Raw genomic sequence first — 24,615 nt, forward strand, 5'->3', positions numbered from 1 at the left:
GTACTGCCAAACTGCCTTTCCTGGGGTTTCACTGCAGCTGCTGCTGCTGCCAACCCCTCACAGGTTTCTGCCCCCCTGGGGTCAAGCCAGGCTTGTCCCAGGATGGCAGAACAAAGGACTTCCTCTGAGAGAGGGTGTTACACCCTCTCCCTTTGGAAAATGGTGTGAAGGCAGGGGAGGAGTAGCCTCCCCCAGGCTCTGGAAATGCTTTCATGGGCACTTTTGGTGCCCATTTCTGCATAAGCCAGTCTACACCGGTTCAGGGACCCCTTAGCCCTGCTCTGGCGCGAAACTGGACAAAGGAAAGGGGAGTGACCACTCCCCTGACCTGCACCTCCCCTGGGAGGTGTCCAGAGCTCCTCCAGTGTGCTCCAGACCTCTGCCATCTTGGAAACAGAGGTGCTGCTGGCACACTGGACTGCTCTGAGTGGCCAGTGCCACCAGGTGACGTCAGAGACTCCTTCTGATAGGCTCCTTCAGGTGTTGCTAGCCTATCCTCTCTCCTAAGTAGCCAAACCCTCTTTTCTGGCTATTTAGGGTCTCTGGGGAAACTTTAGATAACGAATGCAAGAGCTCATCCGAGTTCCCTCGCATCTCTCTCTTCACCTTCTGCCAAGGAATCGACTGCTGACCGCGCTGGAAGCCTGCAAAACTGCAACATAGTAGCAAAGACGACTACTGCAACTCTGTAACGCTGATCCTGCCGCCTTCTCGACTGTTTTCCTGGTGGTGCATGCTGTGGGGGTAGTCTGCCTCCTCTCTGCACTAGAAGCTCCGAAGAAATCTCCCGTGGGTCTACGGAATCGTCCCCCTGCAACCGCAGGCACCAAAAAGCTGCATTACCGGTCCCTTGGGTCTCCTCTCAGCACGACGAGCGAGGTCCCTCGAATCCAGCAACGCTGTCCAAGTGACTCCCACAGTCCAGTGACTCTTCAGTCCAAGTTTGGTGGAGGTAAGTCCTTGCCTCCCCACGCCAGACTGCATTGCTGGGAACCGCGACTTTTGCAGCTACTCCGGCCCCTGTGCACTTCGGCGGAAATCCTTTGTGCACAGCCAAGCCTGGGTCCACGGCACTCTAACCTGCATTGCACGACTTTCTAAGTTGGTCTCCGGCGATGTGGGACTCCTTTGTGTAACTTCGGGTGAGCACTGTTTCACGCATCCTTGTAGTGCCTGTTTCTGGCACTTCTCCGGGTGCTACCTGCTGCTGAGAGGGCTCCTTGTCTTGCTCGACGTCCCCTCTCTCTCCTGACGCAATTTGCGACATTCTGGTCCTTCCTGGGCCACAGCAGCATCCAAAAACACTTACCGCACGATTTGCAGCTAGCAAGGCTTGTTGGCGGTCTTTCGGCGGGAAAATACTTCTGCACGACTCTCCACGGCGTGAGGGATCCGTCCTCCAAAGCGGAAGTCTCTAGCCCTTGTCGTTCCTGCAGAAACCTCAGCTTCTTCTGTCCAGTAGAAGCTTCTTTGCACCCACGGCTGGCATTTCCTGGGCATCTGCCCATCTCCGACTTGCTTGTGACTTTTGGACTTGGTCCCCTTGTTCCACAGGTACCCTCGACTGGAAATCCATCGTTGTTGCATTGCTGGTTTGTGTCTTTCCTGCAGTATTCCCCTATCACGACTTCTTTGTCCTTTGGGGAACTTTAGTGCACTTTGAACTCACTTTTCAGGGTCTTGGGGTGGGCTATTTTTCTAACCCTCACTATTTTCTAATAGTCCCAGCGACCCTCTACAAGGTCACATAGGTTTGGGGTCCATTCGTGGTTCGCATTCCACTTTTGGAGTATATGGTTTGTGTTGCCCCTATCCCTATGTGTCCCCATTGCATCCTATTGTAACTATACATTGTTTACACTGTTTTCTAAGACTATACTGCATATTTCTGGTATTGTGTATATATATCTTGTGTATATTTCCTATCCTCTCACTGAGGGTACACTCTGAGATACTTTGGCATATTGTCATAAAAATAAAGTACCTTTATTTTTAGTATAACTGTGTATTGTTTTTTCTTATGATATTGTGCATATGACACTAAGTGGTACTGTAGGAGCTTCACTCGTCTCCTAGTTCAGCCTAAGCTGCTCTGCTAAGCTACCATTATCTATCAGCCTATGCTGCTAGACACCCTATACACTAATAAGGGATAACTGGGCCTGGTGCAAGGTGCAAGTACCCCTTGGTACTCACTACAAGCCAGTCCAGCCTCCTACATTGGTTGTGCAGCGGTGGGATAAGTGCTTTGAGACTACTTACCACTCTTGTCATTGTACTTTTCATAAGAGAAAAATATACAAAACAAGTTTCAGTGTATATACACATAACCAAAAAGTTTTGCATTTTATCTTTTTCACTCTTTTCTAAGTGCTGAAAAGTACTTCTAAACTTTCTAAAAAGTTCTAAAAAGTTTAAAAAGTTTTTTTCTGTCTTTCTAAAAAGTTCTGAAATCTTTTTTCTCTTTTTCTATCACTTTAACTCTCTCTAAAAATGTCTGGCACAGGCCAAAATGTTGATCTGTCCAAACTTGCATATGATCACCTTAGCTGGAAAGGAGCAAGGAGTCTCTGCATAGAGAGAGGTTTGAGTGTAGGGAAGAATCCTTCCTTGGAATTGTTACTTAACATGCTTAGAGAACAAGATAAGGCTAAAAGTGCCCCATCTGTTGAAAAAGTAGCTAATGGTTCCCAATCTAATCCAGGGACTCCCCCAGGAAAAGATTCAGGAAAGAAACTTTCTAGCCTGCCCATTACTAGACAGTCTAGCATAGTTGGTACTGACGTGGAGTCACATCATACAGATGGTGTGCTTTCACATTACACTGTCAGCCAAGCTGTTAGGGTGTCCTCTGTAAGGGACAGGTCTCCCTCTGTTCATTCTCATCATACTTCTGTGTCTAAGAATGTCCCTCCCACCAACCCTGATGACAGAATGTTAGAGAGGGAACTCAGTAAGTTGAGGGTGGAACAAACCAGACTGAAGCTTAAAAAGCAACAGCTGGATTTGGATAGACAGTCTTTAGAACTAGAGAAGGAAAGACAGAAGTTGGGTTTTGAAACCCATGGTGGCAGCAGCAGTATTCCCCATAGTCATCCTGCAAAAGAGCATGATTCCAGGAATCTGCATAAGATAGTTCCCCCTTATAAGGAGGGGGATGACATTAACAAGTGGTTTGCTGCACTTGAGAGGGCCTGTGTTGTACAGGATGTCCCTCAAAGGCAGTGGGCTGCTATACTATGGCTATCATTTAGTGGAAGAAAGTGATGCCAATAATTTTACAGTTCTTAAGAATGCACTCCTGGATGGTTATGGCTTAACCACTGAACAATACAGGATAAAGTTCAGAGAGACCAAAAAGGAGTCTTCACAAGACTGGGTTGATTTCATTGACCATTCAGTGAAGGCCTTGGAGGGGTGGTTACATGGCAGTAAAGTTACTGATTATGACAGTCTGTATAACTTGATCCTGAGAGAGCATATTCTTAATAATTGTGTGTCTGATTTGTTGCACCAGTACTTGGTGGACTCTGATCTGACCTCTCCCCAAGAATTAGGAAAGAAGGCAGACAAATGGGTCAGAACAAGGGTGAACAGAAAAGTTCATACAGGTGGTGACAAAAAGAACAATAAGAAGAAAGATGGTGCAAAATCTCAAGATAAGCATGGGGATAAGGGTAAAACCAAAGATCCCACTTCAAATCTTAAACACTCTTCAGGGGGTGGGGATAAAACAAATTCTTCCTCTTCTTCTCAACCTACACAAGTTAAAAAGCATTGGTGCTTTGTGTGTAAAAACAGAGGCCATAGGCCAGGGGATAAGTCCTGTCCAGGTAAACCCCCTGAGCCTACCACCACTAATACATCAAGCTCTAGTGCCCCTAGCAGTAGTGGTACTAGTGGTGGGACTGCTGGCAACAGTCAAGTTAAGGGTGTAGTTGGGTTCACTTATGGGTCCATAGTAGAAACTGGGGTAGTCGGTCCCAAGACAGTTTCTGTCACACCTAGTGGCATTGGCCTTGCCACACTGGCTGCTTGTCCCCTTACAATGGATAAGTACAGGCAGACAGTTTCAATAAATGGTGTTGAGGCCTTGGCCTACAGGGACACAGGTGCCAGTATCACTTTGGTGACTGAAAACCTAGTGCACCCTGATCAACACATCATTGGACAACAGTATAAGATTATTGATGTCCATAACTCCACTAAGTTTCTTCCCTTAGCTATAATTCAGTTTAGTTGGGGTGGAGTTACTGGTCCTAAGCAGGTGGTGGTATCACCTAGTTTACCTGTAGACTGTCTCTTAGGTAATGACCTAGAGGCCTCAGGTTGGGCTGATGTAGAGTTTTATGCCCATGCAGCCATGCTGGGCATCCCAGAGGAATTGTTCCCTCTCATTTCTACTGAAATGAAAAAGCAAAGGAGAGAAGGCCTGAAAACTCAGGATCCCTCTCCATCAACAGGTAAAAAAGAGTATCACAGTATCCCCTAACCACCCTACCATTCAGGATACCATTCCTGTGGTGGGAGAAACCTCTCCTGGGGTGGCACCTGTTCTAAGGGAATCATCAGTTGACAAAACTGTACTCCCTGAGGTAGAAGTACCTCTCTGTGGGATAACTAACATTGGTGAGAAAAAGAGCACCATTTTAGTTAACATGGAGCATCCCTCCAACCCTCCCAGAGAAACTTTAGTGCAGAAACCCTGCACTGCCTCACAACACTTAGGACAGCATCCCTGCCCTAGTGTGGAGCTCATAGGACAGCATTCCTGCCCTGCTCCAACTCAAGAGAAACAGCATCCCTGTTCTCTCTTCCAGCCATATGGACAAAGTTTTTGCCCAGCAATGGCTTTCCTGAGACAGCATCCCTGTCTGGCATTTCCATCATTACAAATAGGTTCAGTGGACAATTCCCACTGCTCTAAACTAAAACTTACTGATAGAAACTCTGAAAATAAATCTTCACATTGTTGCTTAGCTAAAAAACTTCAAACAGGGTGGTTTACATCCCCACAGGGAAGTAACCATATAGTGGATGATAAAGGGAGTAACCAGTCTATTTCAGAGCTACTCTCTACTTATTACCACTTAGACAATAAAGTCTCAACTGGCCGAGGTTAGCCTTATTGTCCTTCGTTTGGGGGGGGGGGGGGGTGAGAAAGTAGCCTCTTTCTAGCCTTGTTACCCCCACTTTTGGCCTGTTTGTGAGTGTATGTCAGGGTGTTTTCACTGTCTCACTGGTACCCTGCTAGCCAGGGCCCAGTGCTCATAGTGAAAACCCTATGTTTTCAGTATGTTTGTTATGTGTCACTGGGACCCTGCTAGTCAGGACCCTAGTGCTCATAAGTTTGTGGCCTATATGTATGTGTTCCCTGTGTAGTGCCTAACTGTCTCACTGAGGCTCTGCTAACCAGAACCTCAGTGGTTATGCTCTCTCATTTCTTTCAAATTGTCACTAACAGGCTAGTGACCAATTTTACCAATTTACATTGGCTTACTGGAACACCCTTATAATTCCCTAGTATATGGTACTGAGGTACCCAGGGTATTGGGGTTCCAGGAGATCCCTATCGGCTGCAGCATTTCTTTTGCCACCCATAGGGAGCTCTGACAATTCTTACACAGGCCTGCCACTGCAGCCTAAGTGAAATAACGTCCACGTTATTTCACAGCCATTTTACACTGCACTTAAGTAACTTATAAGTCACCTATATGTCTAACCTTTACCTGGTAAAGGTTAGGTGCAAAGTTACTTAGTGTGAGGGCACCCTGGCACTAGTCAAGGTGCCCCCACATTGTTCAGGGCCAATTCCCCGGACTTTGTGAGTGCGGGGACACCATTACACGCGTGCACTACATATAGGTCACTACCTATATGTAGCTTCACAATGGTAACTCCGAATATGGCCATGTAACATGTCTATGATCATGGAATTGCCCCCTCTATGCCATCCTGGCATAGTTGGCACAATCCCATGATCCCAGTGGTCTGTAGCACAGACCCTGGTACTGCCAAACTGCCTTTCCTGGGGTTTCACTGCAGCTGCTGCTGCTGCCAACCCCTCAGACAGGTTTTTACACAGGCCTGCCACTGCAGCCTAAGTGAAATAACGTCCACGTTATTTCACAGCCATTTTACACTGCACTTAAGTAACTTATAAGTCACCTATATGTCTAACCTTTACCTGGTAAAGGTTAGGTGCAAAGTTACTTAGTGTGAGGGCACCCTGGCACTAGTCAAGGTGCCCCCACATTGTTCAGGGCCAATTCCCCGGACTTTGTGAGTGCGGGGACACCATTACACGCGTGCACTACATATAGGTCACTACCTATATGTAGCTTCACAATGGTAACTCCGAATATGGCCATGATCATGGAATTGCCCCCTCTATGCCATCCTGGCATAGTTGGCACAATCCCATGATCCCAGTGGTCTGTAGCACAGACCCTGGTACTGCCAAACTGCCTTTCCTGGGGTTTCACTGCAGCTGCTGCTGCTGCCAACCCCTCAGACAGGTTTCTGCCCCCCTGGGGTCAAGCCAGGCTTGTCCCAGGATGGCAGAACAAAGGACTTCCTCTGAGAGAGGGTGTTACACCCTCTCCCTTTGGAAATGGTGTGAAGGCAGGGGAGGAGTAGCCTCCCCCAGCCTCTGGAAATGCTTTCATGGGCACTTTTGGTGCCCATTTCTGCATAAGCCAGTCTACACCGGTTCAGGGACCCCTTAGCCCTGCTCTGGCGCGAAACTGGACAAAGGAAAGGGGAGTGACCACTCCCCTGACCTGCACCTCCCCTGGGAGGTGTCCAGAGCTCCTCCAGTGTGCTCCAGACCTCTGCCATCTTGGAAACAGAGGTGCTGCTGGCACACTGGACTGCTCTGAGTGGCCAGTGCCACCAGGTGACGTCAGAGACTCCTTCTGATAGGCTCCTTCAGGTGTTGCTAGCCTATCCTCTCTCCTAAGTAGCCAAACCCTCTTTTCTGGCTATTTAGGGTGTCTGTCTCTGGGGAAACTTTAGATAACGAATGCAAGAGCTCATCCGAGTTCCTCTGCATCTCTCTCTTCACCTTCTGCCAAGGAATCGACTGCTGACCGCGCTGGAAGCCTGCAAAACTGCAACATAGTAGCAAAGACGACTACTGCAACTCTGTAACGCTGATCCTGCTGCCTTCTCTACTGTTTTCCTGGTGGTGCATGCTGTGGGGGTAGTCTGCCTCCTCTCTGCACTAGAAGCTCCGAAGAAATCTCCCGTGGGTCGACGGAATCGTCCCCCTGCAACCGCAGGCACCAAAAAGCTGCATTACCGGTCCCTTGGGTCTCCACTCAGCACGATGAGCGAGGTCCCTCGAATCCAGCATCTCTGTCCAAGTGACTCCCACAGTCCAGTGACTCTTCAGTCCAAGTTTGGTGGAGGTAAGTCCTTGCCTCCCCACGCCAGACTGCATTGCTGGGAACCGCGACTTTTGCAGCTACTCCGGCCCCTGTGCACTTCCGGCGGAAATCCTTTGTGCACAGCCAAGCCTGGGTCCACGGCACTCTAACCTGCATTGCACGACTTTCTAAGTTGGTCTCCGGCGACGTGGGACTCCTTTGTGTAACTTCGGGTGAGCACCGTTTCACGCATCCTCGTAGTGCCTGTTTCTGGCACTTCTCCGGGTGCTACCTGCTGCTGAGAGGGCTCCTTGTCTTGCTCGACGTCCACTCTCTTTCCTGACGCAATTTGCGACATTCTGGTCCTTCCTGGGCCACAGCAGCATCCAAAAACGCTTACCGCACGATTTGCAGCTAGCAAGGCTTGTTGGCGGTCTTTCGGCGGGAAAATACTTCTGCACGACTCTCCACGGCGTGAGGGATCCGTCCTCCAAAGGGGAAGTCTCTAGCCCTTGTCGTTCCTGCAGAAACCTCAGCTTCTTCTGTCCAGTAGAAGCTTCTTTGCACCCACAGCTGGCATTTCCTGGGCATCTGCCCATCTCCGACTTGCTTGTGACTTTTGGACTTGGTCCCCTTGTTCCACAGGTACCCTCGACTGGAAATCCATCGTTGTTGCATTGCTGGTTTGTGTCTTTCCTGCAGTATTCCCCTATCACGACTTCTTTGTCCTTTGGGGAACTTTAGAGCACTTTGCACTCACTTTTCAGGGTCTTGGGGTGGGCTATTTTTCTAACCCTCACTATTTTCTAATAGTCCCAGCGACCCTCTACAAGGTCACATAGGTTTGGGGCCCATTCGTGGTTCGCATTCCACTTTTGGAGTATATGGTTTGTGTTGCCCCTATCCCTATGTGTCCCCATTGCATCCTATTGTAACTATACATTGTTTGCACTGTTTTCTAAGACTATACTGCATATTTCTGGTATTGTGTATATATATCTTGTGTATATTTCCTATCCTCTCACTGAGGGTACACTCTGAGATACTTTGGCATATTGTCATAAAAATAAAGTACCTTTATTTTTAGTATAACTGTGCATTGTGTTTTCTTATGATATTGTGCATATGACACTAAGTGGTACTGTAGGAGCTTCACTCGTCTCCTGGTTCAGCCTAAGCTGCTCTGCTAAGCTACCATTATCTATCAGCCTATGCTGCTAGACACCCTATACACTAATAAGGGATAACTGGGCCTGGTGCAAGGTGCAAGTACCCCTTGGTACTCACTACAAGCCAGTCCAGCCTCCTACAAGAAGGACTTACATAGGATCTCCAAGGAAAAGAAACATTCATAGCCCTCTCAACGGTCTATTGGTTTCAAGATCCCACCCTTATTTTTCCAAATCCTTTCTTTTTTTTTTATTACAAATATCTTTATTAGCATTTCGAGATATCTGATACATTTTCAGTCACAAAATCCAAAGACCTTATTCCTAGTACACTATTAATTCAAGCAGTGTACATCAAGTATGAGTTTAAGAACTTAGATCATAAACTCAATTAATCATGCTGGCAATATCTGCTTCTCAGTATGTTGTACTCATAAGCAATTTGCGTGGGGTTCTATTTGCACTGTTGTAATCTTATGTATACTACTCCCACTCTGTTAACAACCCTTGAATCACATCTCAGGTAATTCTCTCAAGTATTGTAACTGTGTAATTCTCAGTTTGTTTCGTAGCGGGTTCCGGGTGAGGTATAGGGGTAGCGCATTTTGGTCTAAGGAGAAGACTATCTTGTTGTGAATGTGGGGCTACAGCAACTGTTCATTATCCAGGTTTAAGAGGTGCCTTGGGTAGTGCAGGCTGGGTCAGGGAACATGAGATGTAGCAGGGTTCACCCACCAGTAAAGATCAATCCTTTGTGTCCTACTTTCCACATATGAGAAATATCCCTGTAGTTTCAGAGTTGCAATACTAATGACAGTGTTGGCACCATGGGTCATGTCATTTTCGGAGCTGTCAACCCTGCTCGCCTCCCGACTCCTCCATTCCTGTTCCCTTTCCTCTTTCTTTGCTCACTCCAGTACCTTGTGATCCGCCTCCCTCATCAATCTGGTTATCCTGCTCTGAATTTGAGTCCCCTCCCGGGTGTTCCCAGTTTCCTAGAATCTCTGTCCAGAGGTCAGCCAAGGGGTGTTTCCGGATTTCCCTGCTATCCTCCCTCCGAAGGGTCCTCTCTTCCGCCGCCACCCACATCGTAACATATAGTATCCACATATCTAGTATGGGGCCCCTCTCAGATTTCCAAGCCATTGATATTCTACGTTTGGCCAGTGCCAATGCCGGGTCTAAGAATCTAGTGCCCGCTCTGTGTTTCATAGGTCTGGGAATGTTCTCCATATAAACAGGCCTTTATCAAGCATGGTGCTGAGCGTCCAAGAGCATGGTGGAAGAGTTGAAGAACCGCTTGCTAAAAAATCTGAAGGAAGGGTAGGGCAGCTCCATGTGGTGTGACAGAAGTCTGTGTCGGGGTACCTATACCAAGGACAGTCTCGTTCATTTCTGCCGTAAATGATCTGTAATCTGTGGGGTGTAAGATTTGTAACATGTAAGAAGTTAAATTGCAGTTATTTGAGCCCCGAGTTACAGGACACTTTTCTGGGGTATGCCACTATCTTTCTCTATCTGCTGTCTGTAATTGCTTTACCCTGGATAACATCCCATCTCATATTGAAGGCCGTCAAGGGTTTCCACCCCATATCACTCAGGGACCAGAAAACCACAAGACCAATCGTAGAGCTGCACCCATAGAAAGCAAAAGCTGTAACGTGTTATATATGGGGGGGTTCCTCCCGTCCACCGTCCAATAAGTCTGTGAAGGTCCATCACAAAGCCTCATAATTCAAGAATTGCCCTCTGGGCAACACAAATTGCTCTATTACGTCTTCCAATGGTATGGGAGTGCCCACCAAAAAGCATTCCCCCATCATACCCAACCCAGCTTTCGTCCAGTTAGTGAGCTGGGCAGATGTAAAACAGACGACCGGGTTGCCATGTGGGAGACCCACTAGGGGCAGTGCAGGTGCGTGAATGCTTTTGGGGTCCATATTTGGCACCTTTGTCAAGCGTACAGAGCTGCTCGTAGCAAAGTGTTTGGACAAAGGATAGCCATGTCACAACGCAGCAGCCTAGGCAGTAGGAGGTTCTCATGAGGAGCTAGACCAATCAGATCCAATGCTCCTCATTGGGAACCATCAAGGCATTTAGCTTACCACTGTAGTTGAGCAGCTAAATAGCAGATCTCAAAGTCTGGCACCCCTAGGCCACCCTCCTCAGGCAGACGTTATAATATCGCATTATAATATCGCATGAGAAACTCTATGTCAGCACCATCCCAAATGAGGTCGCGGAATAGAACATCCACCTGCCTTAACCAAGCTACAAGAATTTGGACCAGGAGGGTCATGAAGTACTCATATAACAGGTGGGGGAGCATAACCATCTTGGAGATGGCAATCCTCACCATCATGAACAGAAGTGGAGATCTCCAGAAGGATACACAACATTCAAGAGAGCGATACACACCTCCCAAGATCCCATCACATAGATTCTCAATATCATGGTACACATGGACTACCAGATACTTGAAGGAGGAGGGCGCCCACGGGAGCCCCAAGGGTGTATCCCTCGGGCACAAGGTGTCCTGTACACAGGGAAACAGGCAGGTTTTGGTGCGGTTAAGGCGCAGGCCGGACACCCTCCCGAACTCTTAACGTTGAGCGATTGTATCTAGTGTTACCATGGGCCTATCCACCAAATACAAGAGGAGGTCATCAGCGTAAAGCGATATAATATGAACAGTGAGCAGAAAGCCATGGTGCCCTCCCCCCCCCCGCACATGTTGTTTTGGAGAATGGAATCACAAGTGCACTCCATGTGGACTCAGGCAAGCGGCTGGGGGTCAGGGACTCAGCACAGAGTCTTTCCAGTTGTGGGGTGAGAACAGATAAGTACGTTGAGTAAAACTCTGCTGGTAAACAGTCTGGGCCCGGTTCCTTGCCTGTGACCATCTCTCTAACTGCTTGCTGTATTTCTGGGACTGTAATTGGGCCCCCCAGCACCATACATGCTTTGTGAGGGAGAATAGGGAGGTGTATGCGGTCCAGGAATCTGGTTTGCAGGGACTCCGAGAGCACCTCCTCCAAATCCTTCTTTCATCAGCCTTCAAGAAGATCTGGACAGGAGCAAAAACAACAGTATTTTTTTTTATAAAAGACAAAAGAGCAAGGGAAATGGGAGCCAAAAATCAGCACTCTTGACTATGCAGGAAACATGTTGCCCCAGCCAGTGGGAAGGATAACATTTTTCTTTAGGGCTTGGCAGAAATCTACCTCAGATGCATTAGTTTGTAAGGTGGTGAAGAATGGATATCAGACAGACTTCCTGGAGACTCAATTGGACTCTGGGATCATTCTTATGCCAGACCTTGAGACACAACAAGAAAGTTAATGCTCGAAGTAGTGATGCCCAGTCTGGTGGAGAAAGAGGCAATGGTTCCTGTTCCGGAGTCAGAGAGGGGCAGGGGTTTTTATTCAGGGATTTTCCTTGATGGATTCCATTCAAGATGGATACAGTTAAAATGATCATTTCTTTAAATACAGACAAGGCTTTTATGATCACTATAGATCTAACTGATGCCTATTACCACACTCAAATAGCTGGATCTCATAGGAGATACATTAGGTTTTTTGTCCTGAAAAGACACTATCACTTACAGGTATTGCCTTTTGGCATTAAGGGGGTCATTACAACCCTGGCGGACGGTGTTAAAGCGGCGGTAAGACCGCCAACAGGCCGGCGGTAAAACATTTGGGATTTGGACCATGGCGGTTACCGCCAACCAAAACCGTCGCTTTAACACACCGACCGCCAGGGTGGTAAGGGCCGCTGGGCTGGAGACTTCAGTCTCCAGCCTGGCAGCCATCACATTCCCACCCTCGGGATTACGACCCGGCCTACTGCCATGCTTTCAGCGGATTCTGTACCGCCACGAAAACAACGGCGGTAGGCACTACCAGTGCCAGGGAATCCGTTCCCTGCCACTGATAGGGGTCTCCCCCACACCCGACCCCCTCCCCAGAGTCCTCCCCCACCCTTTCCTGCCCCCCGCACATATACACACCGACACGCGCACCCATACACACACATGCACACACGCATACCCACCACCACCCACGCATGCACACATACAGTCCCACACGCCACAACACACCCCAACATACCTTGACACACACATGCATCAACAACACCCAACACTCACAATCACTCATTCATGCATGCATCCACCGCGACTCACACCCGCATGCACGCATCCCAAAACATATACACACCCTCCCCCCCTACACACAACACCCCCAACCCCCCTCTCCGGTCGGAGAACCCGACTTACCTGCTTGCAGGGGGTCCTCCGGCTGGAGAGGGTCCGCGGCGGTGCTGGCAGCAGCAGCGTCCGCCAGCAGAACACCACCAGGCCGTATCTTTGCTCATGATACGGTCGGCGGTGTTTTGCTGGCGTGGCGGTGCTGCTGTCAGCACCGCCGCCTTACCGCCGACATGACCGTCGGCGGTGTTCCGCTGGATTTCTGGTGGTATACCGCCGGCGGTCATAATACGCGTTGGCGGATGGTAGCCACGGCGGCGGTATGTTGATGCCCGTCGCCGTGGTGGTAGGCGGTCATTACCGCCAAGGTTGTAATGAGGCCCTAAGTCTGCCCCAAGACTCTTTACGAAAATGATGGCACTCCTAGTCGCTCTTCTTCGTCTTCAGAGGAGGAGTGTATTTCCATACTTAGATGGCTTGTTCCTTCATGCTCCAAGAGAGAAGGTATTGAAGGGTTGGGATGTGACGAGGAATTGTCTTCATTGACAAGGTCTCCTCATGAATTTGTAGAAACGCAAGCTAGATCCCTCTCACGACAGTCTTTCATCTAGCCCATTTCAAGACAGATTTAGGATTTTGTTTTCTGCCAGAGGAGTAAGCAATAAAGCTGAGAACAACTCCCTTATTTCAGACAGAGGTCACAGTAAGATTATGGCTGAGGGTTCAGGGCCACATGGCTTTGTGTATGTTTTGACATCCCTGGGCAAGACTTTTTATGAGACCCCTGTCAGCACACCTAGCAAAGTACTGGAAACCATCTTCCATGGACTAGGAGAAGAGTACCTTGGTTACGGACATCATCAGGGGGGCAGCTCTAGTGGAGATTAAAGAAGGAATTGTTGAGCATGGGGGTTTCATCTTCATTCTCTACAAGAGATGGTCTCAACAATGGATGACTGCCCTTCAGGTTCAGATGCAATGTTGGGAAATAAAGGGGCTCAGGACATCAGAGGACAAAACAATATCCTCATACTGGAATCTCAGATACTCTTGTGAATAGACCTGTTGATGTCAAATCAATCTAACCATCCAAGTAGGCGATGCTGAACTTGTCAATTGCAATCCAAGGATTGCATTGACTGAGATCAAGTATCTGTTGCTTAGAGCCCCTCCAAATCAAACAAATATCATATCTTCTTTTTTCATGAACAAGCCTGCACAGTTCTAGTCTGTTCTCAGTTGCACTCATGTCACGTCGCTTCGCATCCAGCTGTGTTCAGAGTCAGATTGCTCTTCGCATCTTTGATCACACAGAGGAGATTCATTGAATGAGGTCACTCTGGTGGATTAGGCTTAAAGGTATGTCGCATCATGGAGTTTCATGTTTTGGTTTGGCGACCTCCTGTTTGGTACTGGTGAATGTCAGGCTTTCAACATTATCCTTTATATTTATGACTTTGGCATTTATTCACAGCATTCCATCTCAGTATGCATACACGGTTTGAATACAAGGCATTCAGTTCATAATTGATGAAGTCACGATGTTGTGACATACAGTTTACTCTGAAGGTACAGCTCTGCTTTTACATATGTTTAGTTTCCACTGCGTACCATGTCTTTCCAGTAAGGATTCCGCTAGACATGGATTTTATTTCATTTTTTCAGTTTAATTTACGGTGTTACCTGGTTGGCGTTAGGCAAAGGGAAGACAAGGCTCACTGTAATTGCCTTTGTTTCCTCTCGCTTTGGTATGTTAACTTGTTGCACCATGTGCATTTTGGCTTGCTCGTCAGGTTGAGTTTTTTCACATATGTGTTTTGTTTGTTTATGTGTTTCTAGAAGTATGGGCTATTGAGCACAGTTGCAATCATCGGGGCACATAATGGTATTTCAGCAGCACGTTGACACAGAGCATGGTGTTGCGTTTTGGGGCACTGCACTGAATGCGGTCATAATGACATCCAGTGCATGTTAAGGTGGGATGCACATTCAGGCTTTAGGCACCTTGCTTGGGATCAGTTTGGCATATCTTGTTATAATATGTTCAATTGTGATTGAGGACTGGGCTGTACCTGACTTCAGGTTATTGCGTTTTTTATTCATAGTTACCGCTGATGAAGGGTTCATACCCGAAATGCATTGGGTCTCAGTTTGAAACGTTTTCATACTTCATGTGGCATCACAAGTGACTTCTATGCACACTCAAGTGTGAAGCAACATTTGGACTGTTATTTCTTGAAACAATGGATCGTTTTTTCTGATAATAAAAAAGTTTTAAGTATATGAAAAGTTCGGAACATTGCAGGTAAGGTGGCAAGTTTGTTTTTTAGAACTCCTTATGGCCCTTATATTCCATTTTTGAAAGCATGCAGTGACCCGCTCACCTTTCATGCTTACATACTGTCACACGACGCGGTGGTATGCACACCAGTACTTTGACTGCATACATCATTGGTGATGTGCACACCATTTAATCACCTGCCCATATACAGTATGACATATTGATTGCCTCCACTCGCGTCATCCTGGACATCCCCGTCACTGCCACATCACAGCCCACCTGAGAGAACTGCATTTGCTACCAGTCAACAGGATAATCACCTTCAAACTCCTCAACCACGCTCACATGGCACTGCACAACACCGGACTAGAATACCTCAACAGATGGCTCTCCTTCTACACCCCGGCCCGACAGCTTCGCTCCGCCAACCTTGCACTCATCACCGTCCCACGCATCCGCAGAACCACCACCGGCGGCAGATCGTTCTCACACCTCGCCGCCAAGACGTGGAACACTCTTCCCACCCACCTGCGTCAGACCAAGGACCTCCTTACTTTCAGGAGACATCTCAAGACATGGCTGTTCGATCAGAAGCAGCCCCTCTCCTCCCCCACTCGGCGCCTTGAGACCCTCACGGGTGAGTAGTGCGCTTTACAAATTCCCTGATTGATTGATTGCAAATGAACAGTGTCTCACTGTGCGTGCTTTCACACTGTAATTTCACAACAATGGGTTTTCGTTCACACAACAGTAGCTTGCCTGTGTATGCCATCGGTGATACGTGCATCATTTGACTGATTGCGCATACGCCATGTGACGCAATAGCAACATTTAGAGCATTACTACATATATTGTTGTTTTGATATCTAAGTGTCTATGATGCAGAATGTTATAGCACCACTTTCCTTTTCAGCATCCCCAGGTGACCCACAATAAATCAGTGATTGTGGACAATTATCCACTTCCAAATATAAATGAAATGTTATGTTCTCTGAATGGTGCCAAGCATTTCTCTTCACTTGACCTCACACCAGCATATTGCCAGATAAAGCTACACCCCTCATCTCAAGAACTCACCACATTTGGCACAACATTTGGCACATTCAAATTTCTCAGGATGCTGTTTGTTTTAATATCAGCAGCCTCTGTCTTTCAGAGGGTGATAGAGAAGATTTTAAAAGGGGTAGAGAGGGTCAAAGTATCCCAAGGTGACGTTCTTGTGTTTAGATCTAATTTGGGTGAACATGACGAAAGGCTAAGTGAAGTCTTGAATAAATTACAAAAAATGGATTAACATTAAAATCTGACAAATGTAAAATAAGTGTACCAAGAATTGAGTATTTAGGCCATAAAATCTCAGGGATGGGTACTCTATCAATAATTGGTTTACTAATACCATCAAAGGTCTTCCACCCCCACAAGAAGAAGAATTGGTAAAATTTCTAGGCATGGCAGAATTCTACAACAAATTTGTTCCCAGGTTTGCTGGGAGAACAGTATGCATGAGAAGTTTTTTAGCAAAGGGAACTGGTGTGAGTTGTGTGGGAAAGAATTTCAAGACATCAAGAACAGCTTAGAAAATGCCTCAGTTTTGGGTAGTTTAAATACCTATGGTGAAACTCTAATAATAAAGGATGCCAGATATAAGGGGCTAGGAGAAGTTTTGTTACAAAAGACACACAGTGAGACCAAGATAGTACTGTATATTCCGAGAGGTTTAAGAGGAGCTGAGAGTAATTATTCTCTTGTAGAAAAGGAGGCATTGGGAGTATATTAGGCAGTAAGGAAGCTAAGAAAAGTTATTTTGGGGGTGCAGGTTTGAGATTATAACTGACCACAAACCTGTTAGAGAAGTATTTTCAAAGAAAGGAATCAATCTTGTTTCTCATCAGATTCGCAGATGGGTTGTAGCTCTTCAATAATTAGATTATTAAGGGGGTTATTCTAACTTTGGAGGAGTGTTAATCCGTCCCAAAAGTGACGGTAAAGTGACGGATATACCACCAGCCGTATTACGAGTTCCATAGGATATAATGGACTCGTAATACGCCTGGTGGTAAATCCGTCACTTTTCCGTCACTTTTGGGACGGATTAACACCTCCTCCAAAGTTAGAATAACCCCCTAAGTGTCTTATGTATCAGGAGTGTTGAATTTACAAGCTGATTGTTTGTCAAGACTATGGCAGGAACAAGACATAAAGGACTCAGAGGATGGAAACTATTTTGCTGGAGAAGACTTTGATGGGGAAATGAATGTATGTTTTATAACTGATGCTGTAATTCAAGAAATGGAATGGAAGGATGAACTCCCAGCACATAAGGTATTACAAATAATTATGAGGATGGCACAGCGAGGGTGGTGTACAAAAATTGGTTGTGATGAGGAACTCATTCGTTACTGGCAAGTGAGGAATGAATTGGTTGTAGTGAATTATCTTTTACCGAGGGGCATTAAGTTGGTCCCACAGCACAATGTGAGGAAAAGACTGGTAGACCATGCCCATGCTAGACACAAGGGTATTTCAAAATCAAAAGAGCGTGTTAAAGAAAATTATTGGTGGCCTGCAATGGATGTGATGATAGAGGAAGAAGTAAGAAACTGTCAGAGCTGTGCCCAATCTGACAAGGTATTGAAGTGTAGACACAACTGATGGTTGTGAGAGAGGAGGCACTGGGCCGCAGGAGAATATAGCAATGGACATTCTTGGTCCAGTCAAGGTGAAATCACATGATCTATACGATACTGTGCATATTGATGGGTGGCCTGAGATCAAAATTGAAAATTCTGTAGAATCTAAGCAGGTAATAAGCTTCACTGCGGAACTATTTGAGAAGGAGAGTTTTCCCTCCTCCATTCTCACTGATAATGGAGTACAACTTACCTCTGAGGTTGTCAAAACATTCTTGAGAATTAGAGGTATCAAACACAAAAAGGTAGCATTTTATCACCCTGAATTCAATGAGGTTGTGAAGCGCTTCATCAAAGTACTCAAAGAGAGTTTCCAACAGTCTCTTGTATGTGGGGTAGAGTGAGAAAGTGAGATGAGAAGGAAAGTACATGAATATCGCTTGACATCACCATCCACCACTGGTGTGTCAACTTTTCAGTTGTTCAGAGGAAAGGTACCCAGCAGTGAGACAGCTCCTGGATGGGTACGTGAGAGAAGAAAGTAAGCAGATAGTCAGGTGGGAAATGTAGATGGGTGGAGAGAAAGAGAAAGGACAAAAAGGAAACTGGGAAAGAACGTTATGATCTGAGAAAGGCTGTCAATTAAACTCCTGTACAAGTAGGTGAATGGATAAAAATCAAGTCCCCAAGGAAGGAGGGAAAGCTTCAAAACTCAGCAGGTCTTTCCAAGTAAAAAAAAAAAGTGTACAAAAATGCAGTAAAGACATGTGACCACAGAATCTGGAATCTCAACAGAGTGGCTAAGTACTATCCTGTCGAGCAAAGAGAGGATAATTCCTCAGAAATAAATCCAGTAGAGGATCTAAACAGAAGGCTACAAGACTATGACTAGAACAGTACTTCGTTATTTAGCTCAAGTTCCCTTTCTTAGTGAAGACAGCAAAGTCTACTTGTCAATAAGTTTTTTTAAAAGTCCATAATTTTATGTTTGGGGTTGTACTTGGTGAGAAAGGTAATGTGGTATCTTGTAACACGGTTGTCGCAAGTTTTCGGTAACTATGTGAATACTGTAACTATGTGATAATGCACACACTGTTCTATAACCAGTGCATCATCACTAGAATGTTGACTTGGTTAGTTGGAGAAGCTGGGAAATGGAGGAGTAAGAAGCTGCTGTTGTGGTAGGCGCACATAACTGAATTCTTATACATAAAGAATTTATCATCTCAGCATCAGTTTTGGTGCCTTTTACCAACTTCACAGAAGTCTGAACATTTTTTGTTATATTTGGTGGATCTGGGGCACAAAGTTTCTAATGTTACTTTAAGCAGATGGATTAGATCTATTACTGTATTGGCATATGCTTTAATCTAATATTTCTCTAACTGATGAATACAATGTAGATCCACTAGATTGATGGCAGCCTCTTGGGCTGAAGCACAGGGAGTTCCCCTGTCAGAGATTTGTACAGCAGCTACTCTGGTCTCAGCTCAAACTCCTGTGAAGCAATATCATATTGAGAGAGCTATAGAGGGTAAATCATTTGGGGTAAAATGTGTTGAATGCAGTATTTTCTGCATAAACGGAATGCTTCTGTTGTTACACAGATTAAAATGTACTGAGCATGACGGTATAATGTGCTTCAATATTATATTAAGAGTTGTTTGGTCGTGAAGGCCAGCTTTTGCTTAGGCAAGCCTCAAAAGAAATGAGTGGCAAGAGGATATAGGGATCATGCCTGGCTACTTACAAGTAAATCTCATTATCTTTAGTCCCTAATGTCCTCATCAAAGTAATTATGATCCACCCTACCCACAGCAACAGGTGGCCTTCACGAGGCTTGGGTAGTCAAGAAGTGTTCTGTGTAAGGGGGAAGTTATAAAATCCCAGGGAGAGTGGGGTCACCCCAGCACCTCCTGTTTTCTTGACCTGGTTGAGGTACAGATCATCTCAAAAGCAATGCCTGTGAAGAGGATATTCTGGACTAGGGGTAATGAGATTTACCTATAAGTATCCTGGCATAAGCTCTTCCACATAAAATGCAAGTATCTCAACCAGGCTGCTTTACTTTGAATTAGGTTACACTTAGTCCTACAGTAATAAATGAGTAGTCAGAACTACAGCCAGGGAAACACAAATCAAGAATCTATTCTGGGTGGGTCAATCAAACCTGACAACCTGCAATCTACTGATGACGTGCTTACCCCAAAGAATAGAAGGGTGGGTGAGAGTGCAACTACGAATAGTTAACAAGATTGCGCTGAGTCAGCAGAACACCACGTTTCCAAACCCTGTCTTTTTTAACAACTCACTATTATTGGGTGGGTTAGATCAAAAAGCAACGCAACTCCCAAAAATAACCAACTTGTTGAAGGAAAACACAAGCCTACAAAAGTGATGTTTTGCCTATATGGGGCTACTTAACATATTTCTCCATATGACCAGAGAATTCAATGTTTTGGTTTCTTGGGCTCTGTTGCCGATTGAGAGGCACGTGTGAAACCTTGGCTCTAAGTATTATGCCGAACATCAAAGAAAATGGTCAATAGGTCGGGACTGATTCTTATTCCTATTAATGTCAAAAGAAGTTCTCAGTATTCCTTTGGAAGTCTAATTTCTTTACATTTATTCAAGCGTTTTGAAGCTAGACGAAAGGACAAGAGAAGGAAATATCTACATTGTTCAAGAACAAAGTACAAACATTACAAAACATCGGAAAATCGCAAAGCATAAAAATAGGAAATTCATTGTACACAAATTGTCCCGTGTTATTCTCCTCTGAAAGAGGTTGAAGTGGTTACTATGAACAGTTATAGTCGTAATCCACTTGACTGCGATGGTTGTGGAATTATGAACAAGCACTTGCAAAGACCCTGTCAATTACTTCTCAGGGCTCTTTGCAATCCATGGTATGGCTCTGGAGGGTCAACTATGCTTTATACCCAACCTCGCAAAGATCCAAAGAGTGTCGACGCGTTTCGGCCCATCAATATGGGCCTCATCAGGACTACAAGGGAGAACGCTGCCTTGTTAAGTGAGGAACCCTGGACACCCAGAGGCGAAATTCAAAAGGTGTCCTCTAGATCTGGTGTGCTGACGGGGGTCGCGGTGCCGTCAAAATTACGGTCGCGAAGGCAAACTGGCAGTCGGAATGACTTGAAATAAGTCAACGCCGGGGAAATGTTCGCCGGCAACTCCAATGTTTGTAAAACTTAAGTATTGTAAGTATTATGCCAGCACTGCCTGTTCTCTCCGGACAGACAAAGAATGTGCGAAAAACAGAGGCATGAAAAGTAGTTGGGTATGGGCTCCATTTTTTCCTGAGTGTGGGGTGGAACTAAGAGTGCAAAGACACGTGTTGACTCCTTGCCAATAATGACGATGTGCTTCAGTCTTAATGTTGCGGCTAAATATTTGCATTCTGGAAGTTGCAGTCCTAGGTCATCTCAATTGAGTCAACCGAATACACCTCAAAACAATGACTAGTAAGCAAACAGATTAGGACTTGAGCATTTTACTTTGGTGACATGGAGATAGCTTATCACTCCAAATCAAAGTGTGACGTCTCCAGTGCACAACGAATTCTGGGAGATGCAGAGTCAGAAAGACAGCAACATAGACAAGGGCACACTGGTCTCTCATGATGATCTATCCCCAAAACGCGAAGGTGAAATTGAGCAATCACACTTATTATGCGGCTCTCAGTGTCCATCAACGTAAACACACGCAGTCCTTCACAGTGAATTCTAGGTTTTGCACAATCCTATACCGACACACCCAAATATATCCTGTAACAAGAAACGCACAGCTCCACCTGAACTCATTGATGTCTGCCATAGTTTACCAACCCAACAAAGCATCACCCCACCGAAACCTCTTTTTTTAGGGAGAGAGCTTACCTGCCTCCATTCTCCAGCTGTCACGGGCTTTTAAACGGTAGCACAACAACAGCGCTCGAGTCCTTCTGGGAGTTGTAGTTCTTTTTGGAGAAGGTTGAGATCAGTAAACACTCGCTGTGTTATGGTCCTACCTCTCCCTTGTTCAGAAGAGAGGATGGAGAATTATATGCCAGAAAACATGTCCTTCTGACCTAGGCACGATGTGCCGAAATAATTACAAGCTACATTTCTGTTGTATGTAACTACATTTCCCAGGAAGAAGAGAAAGGCACCGGGCGCTATGACACAAACAAGGAAAATGACTTCTGATTGGCAACCTGGAAGGAAGCATCCCAATTTTTTGATTGGTTGCTCGTCCCGACTTAAACACAGCCATTGCCCCTAAAGTTCACGGCTAGACACAAAAGACGGGCTTTAGAACTAATGAGATGAATTTAAGGGGATTCTGACGTGTATTTAAACGAGGTTTGAAAAATATTCATGCAGATATCGTCTACTCAACACAAATTCGCCAAATATTCAGCGATCAAATATGAAGTTTGCTTTCTTTAATGTAATCGATTTCACAATAATTTACCTTTTTTTGGTTCTCACTGGCACACACACACACACACTCTCTCTCTCTCTCTCTCTCTCTGTTGTGCGTAACTAAAGTATGATTTTCAAGATGGCTGGTGCTTTTGGCTTCGGGGAGGGGGGAATCTGTTAGTCCGTTGTTAGTGTTCACGATTGCATGTAACGCTCTCTTCTCATTGGATGTTACTGTCCTATTCTGCTACTGCATGGGTGCTGATGGTGCAGGCATGGAGGGGTCGGTGTCTGATGTACTGGTTTGTGACTTGGCCTACAAGGGCCAGCTGGACGAATTGAAGGCCAGGGTCCTTGAAGACAAATCTCTTGCGACCAAAACGGACCAGGTAAGAGGTCTCTGTTTTGTGCAAGGGCCGGATCCTGGGGAGAAAAGTGATTAGAAATAGTTAGTTTTTGAAAATCTAGAGGGGCATCATGTTCCTGTCCAAAAATGTTTTTTTTTAGGCCTGTCACTAAGTACCACTGGAGAGAAGGATACCCAGGGATCAGTTCTGCAGTGTTGAAGTCTTCAGAAATGTCACGTTTCCATGAATCCGCCACTTCTCATTTAACCATCTACAGGTGGGCTACCATGTTACCAGCCAGAGAAAGTCTTAGTGTTCCATAACTGCTGTCACCAGTGGTCGAAGTGTATTAAAACAAATATATATATATATGAGAACTGTGATGCTGCCTGCAGTGGGGGTGGGGTCCACGATGTGGCAACAAAAAAACATTCTGTAAGCTTTTTTGGTCTTTCACCGTCGGGTAGCTTCATATAAAATAACATGCAGCTTTCCTCAAAAATGAATAAATACAAGTTGTTACTTGTTGTGAAATGAACTATAGTACATTATGAAACCTCTATTAGTTCATGCACTGCAGAGGTCTGTGTGTAACTAGAGAGGCACAGAATTAAGTCTTGGTTGGTGCAGTGGAGAAGAGACTTTTGTATTTTTAGCGCTACAAGGTCACAGCCTGTGACAGAAAGCACTGTGAATATGTAATTCATTATTTTAAATTTGCATTACACACAGTATATGACCACCTGCTACAAAATGTGCAAAATGTTTAAGATAAAATGGTGCTTCCAAAATATAGATCTTAGTAACACCTAGAGCAGTGGTTCCCAACCTTTTGATTTCTGTGGACCCCCACCTTAACATTAATGGAACCCAGGGACCCCCACTGAATCATCATGGGAATCCGGGGACCCCCGCCTGAGTCATTACTGGAAGTTGGGGACCTAATTTGTCAATATTTATTAATATTTTTTAATTTTCTAGGCTCTCGCGGACCCCTGAGAAGGCTTTGCGGACCCCCAGAGGTCCCCGGACCACAGGTTGGGAACCACTGACCTAGAGTGTACGTAATGCAATTTTTTTTACATGGCTGTCCCTTCAACACTTCCAGGTGTAGTAAGCACTATATAAATACAATTGCAATTAAAAGCACATACTGCACAGCTCATAGCTATGAGTGTCATGACCTCGCATAACTGGTAAAGCTCAGATTCCTTTACTGCAATAGATAATATACAGATTTAATGCCAAGATCATTAATAAAACCACTACTCACCTGGCATAATTCTCAGATCCACTCTATTCATGATCAGTCCTGCGCCTTCCTTTGAAGCGCTGACATAACGAGTGCAGAATTTATGAAGGTTGATAAACGATTTATTATGTTTGGTTTAGCACTGAGTGGTTTGAATCCTTCTTTTTTCACTATGAGTAAGTGGATAAAGCAGAGTTTTTATAGCTTATGAGTCAAAGGGAAAATAATTGGTGTCTCAAGTACAAGGCAGACCACTAGAGGTATGTCAACTTCTTGGGCATCTTTTAAAGGTGCTCGTGTGAAAGATATTTGTAACACTGCAACTTGGGCTGCCCCAGCACATTTATGGATCACTATTGTTTGCATCTGGGTGGAAGTTCTGCATCTGCATTTGCTTTGTCAGTATTCAGTGCTATGACAGACTTGTAATATGTGACTTAATGTTTGTATGGTCGCACCAATTTTCATTAAATATGTGAGGCTGGCTTTTTTTTAGTCTGCAACATTCCTAAATTCTTCCCAGGTTTAGCAGTTGAAAAATATATGAACTGCAGCTGTTTCAATAGAGAAACACACAGAAATCCTCAAAGCGGCTCTCCTTGCATAGCGTGAGACCCGATACTACAATATTCACTGCATTCAGGGAAACTCACTCCATAGTGCTTTGCAGGGCATTACTTTTAAAAAACATTTTTGCTCATAGCTCATCCTGTGGTGGTCCCAGTACAATGAGACAACCACCAAACCGTTCAGCATGATGTTCTCTTTCTTTCAATATCAGCTCTGGGTTCCCACATAACCCCTCCCACCATTCAATGTCTTTTTAAGTTGTCTCACGGCTGGAATTTTTGTTTTACAACTGTGAGTAGTTTGTGTTTTAAGAGTTTACACTGAATTGCTTTCTGCCATTCTGTTTTCATGTGGTT

At 45.5% G+C, this 24,615-nt stretch overlaps 2 protein-coding genes across 3 annotated transcripts in view; one reads left to right on the forward strand and one right to left on the reverse strand.

Moving 5' to 3' along the window:
* ATG4A (autophagy related 4A cysteine peptidase) overlaps positions 1-21,660 on the reverse strand; it is a 173,170-nt gene extending 151,510 nt beyond the window's left edge. Inside the window, exon 1 of the mRNA XM_069211583.1 lies at positions 21,563-21,660. Within this exon, the coding sequence (XP_069067684.1) occupies positions 21,563-21,572 (10 nt within the window). The 5' untranslated portion in view covers positions 21,573-21,660. The remainder of the gene's footprint in view (positions 1-21,562) is intronic.
* Positions 21,661-22,314: 654 nt separating this feature from the next.
* The window catches only part of PSMD10 (proteasome 26S subunit, non-ATPase 10), a 45,919-nt gene continuing 43,618 nt past the window's right edge, over positions 22,315-24,615 (forward strand). The window contains exon 1 of one of the 2 annotated variants that reach the window (XM_069211604.1): positions 22,315-22,479. In XM_069211604.1, coding sequence (XP_069067705.1) covers positions 22,345-22,479 — 135 coding nt within the window. In that variant the 5' untranslated portion in view covers positions 22,315-22,344. The remainder of the gene's footprint in view (positions 22,480-24,615) is intronic. The other variant, XM_069211596.1, reaches the window with a different exon arrangement.

The sequence above is a fragment of the Pleurodeles waltl genome, chromosome 2_1 (genome assembly GCF_031143425.1).
Source record: "Pleurodeles waltl isolate 20211129_DDA chromosome 2_1, aPleWal1.hap1.20221129, whole genome shotgun sequence".
NCBI classification, from domain to species: Eukaryota; Metazoa; Chordata; class Amphibia; order Caudata; family Salamandridae; genus Pleurodeles; species Pleurodeles waltl.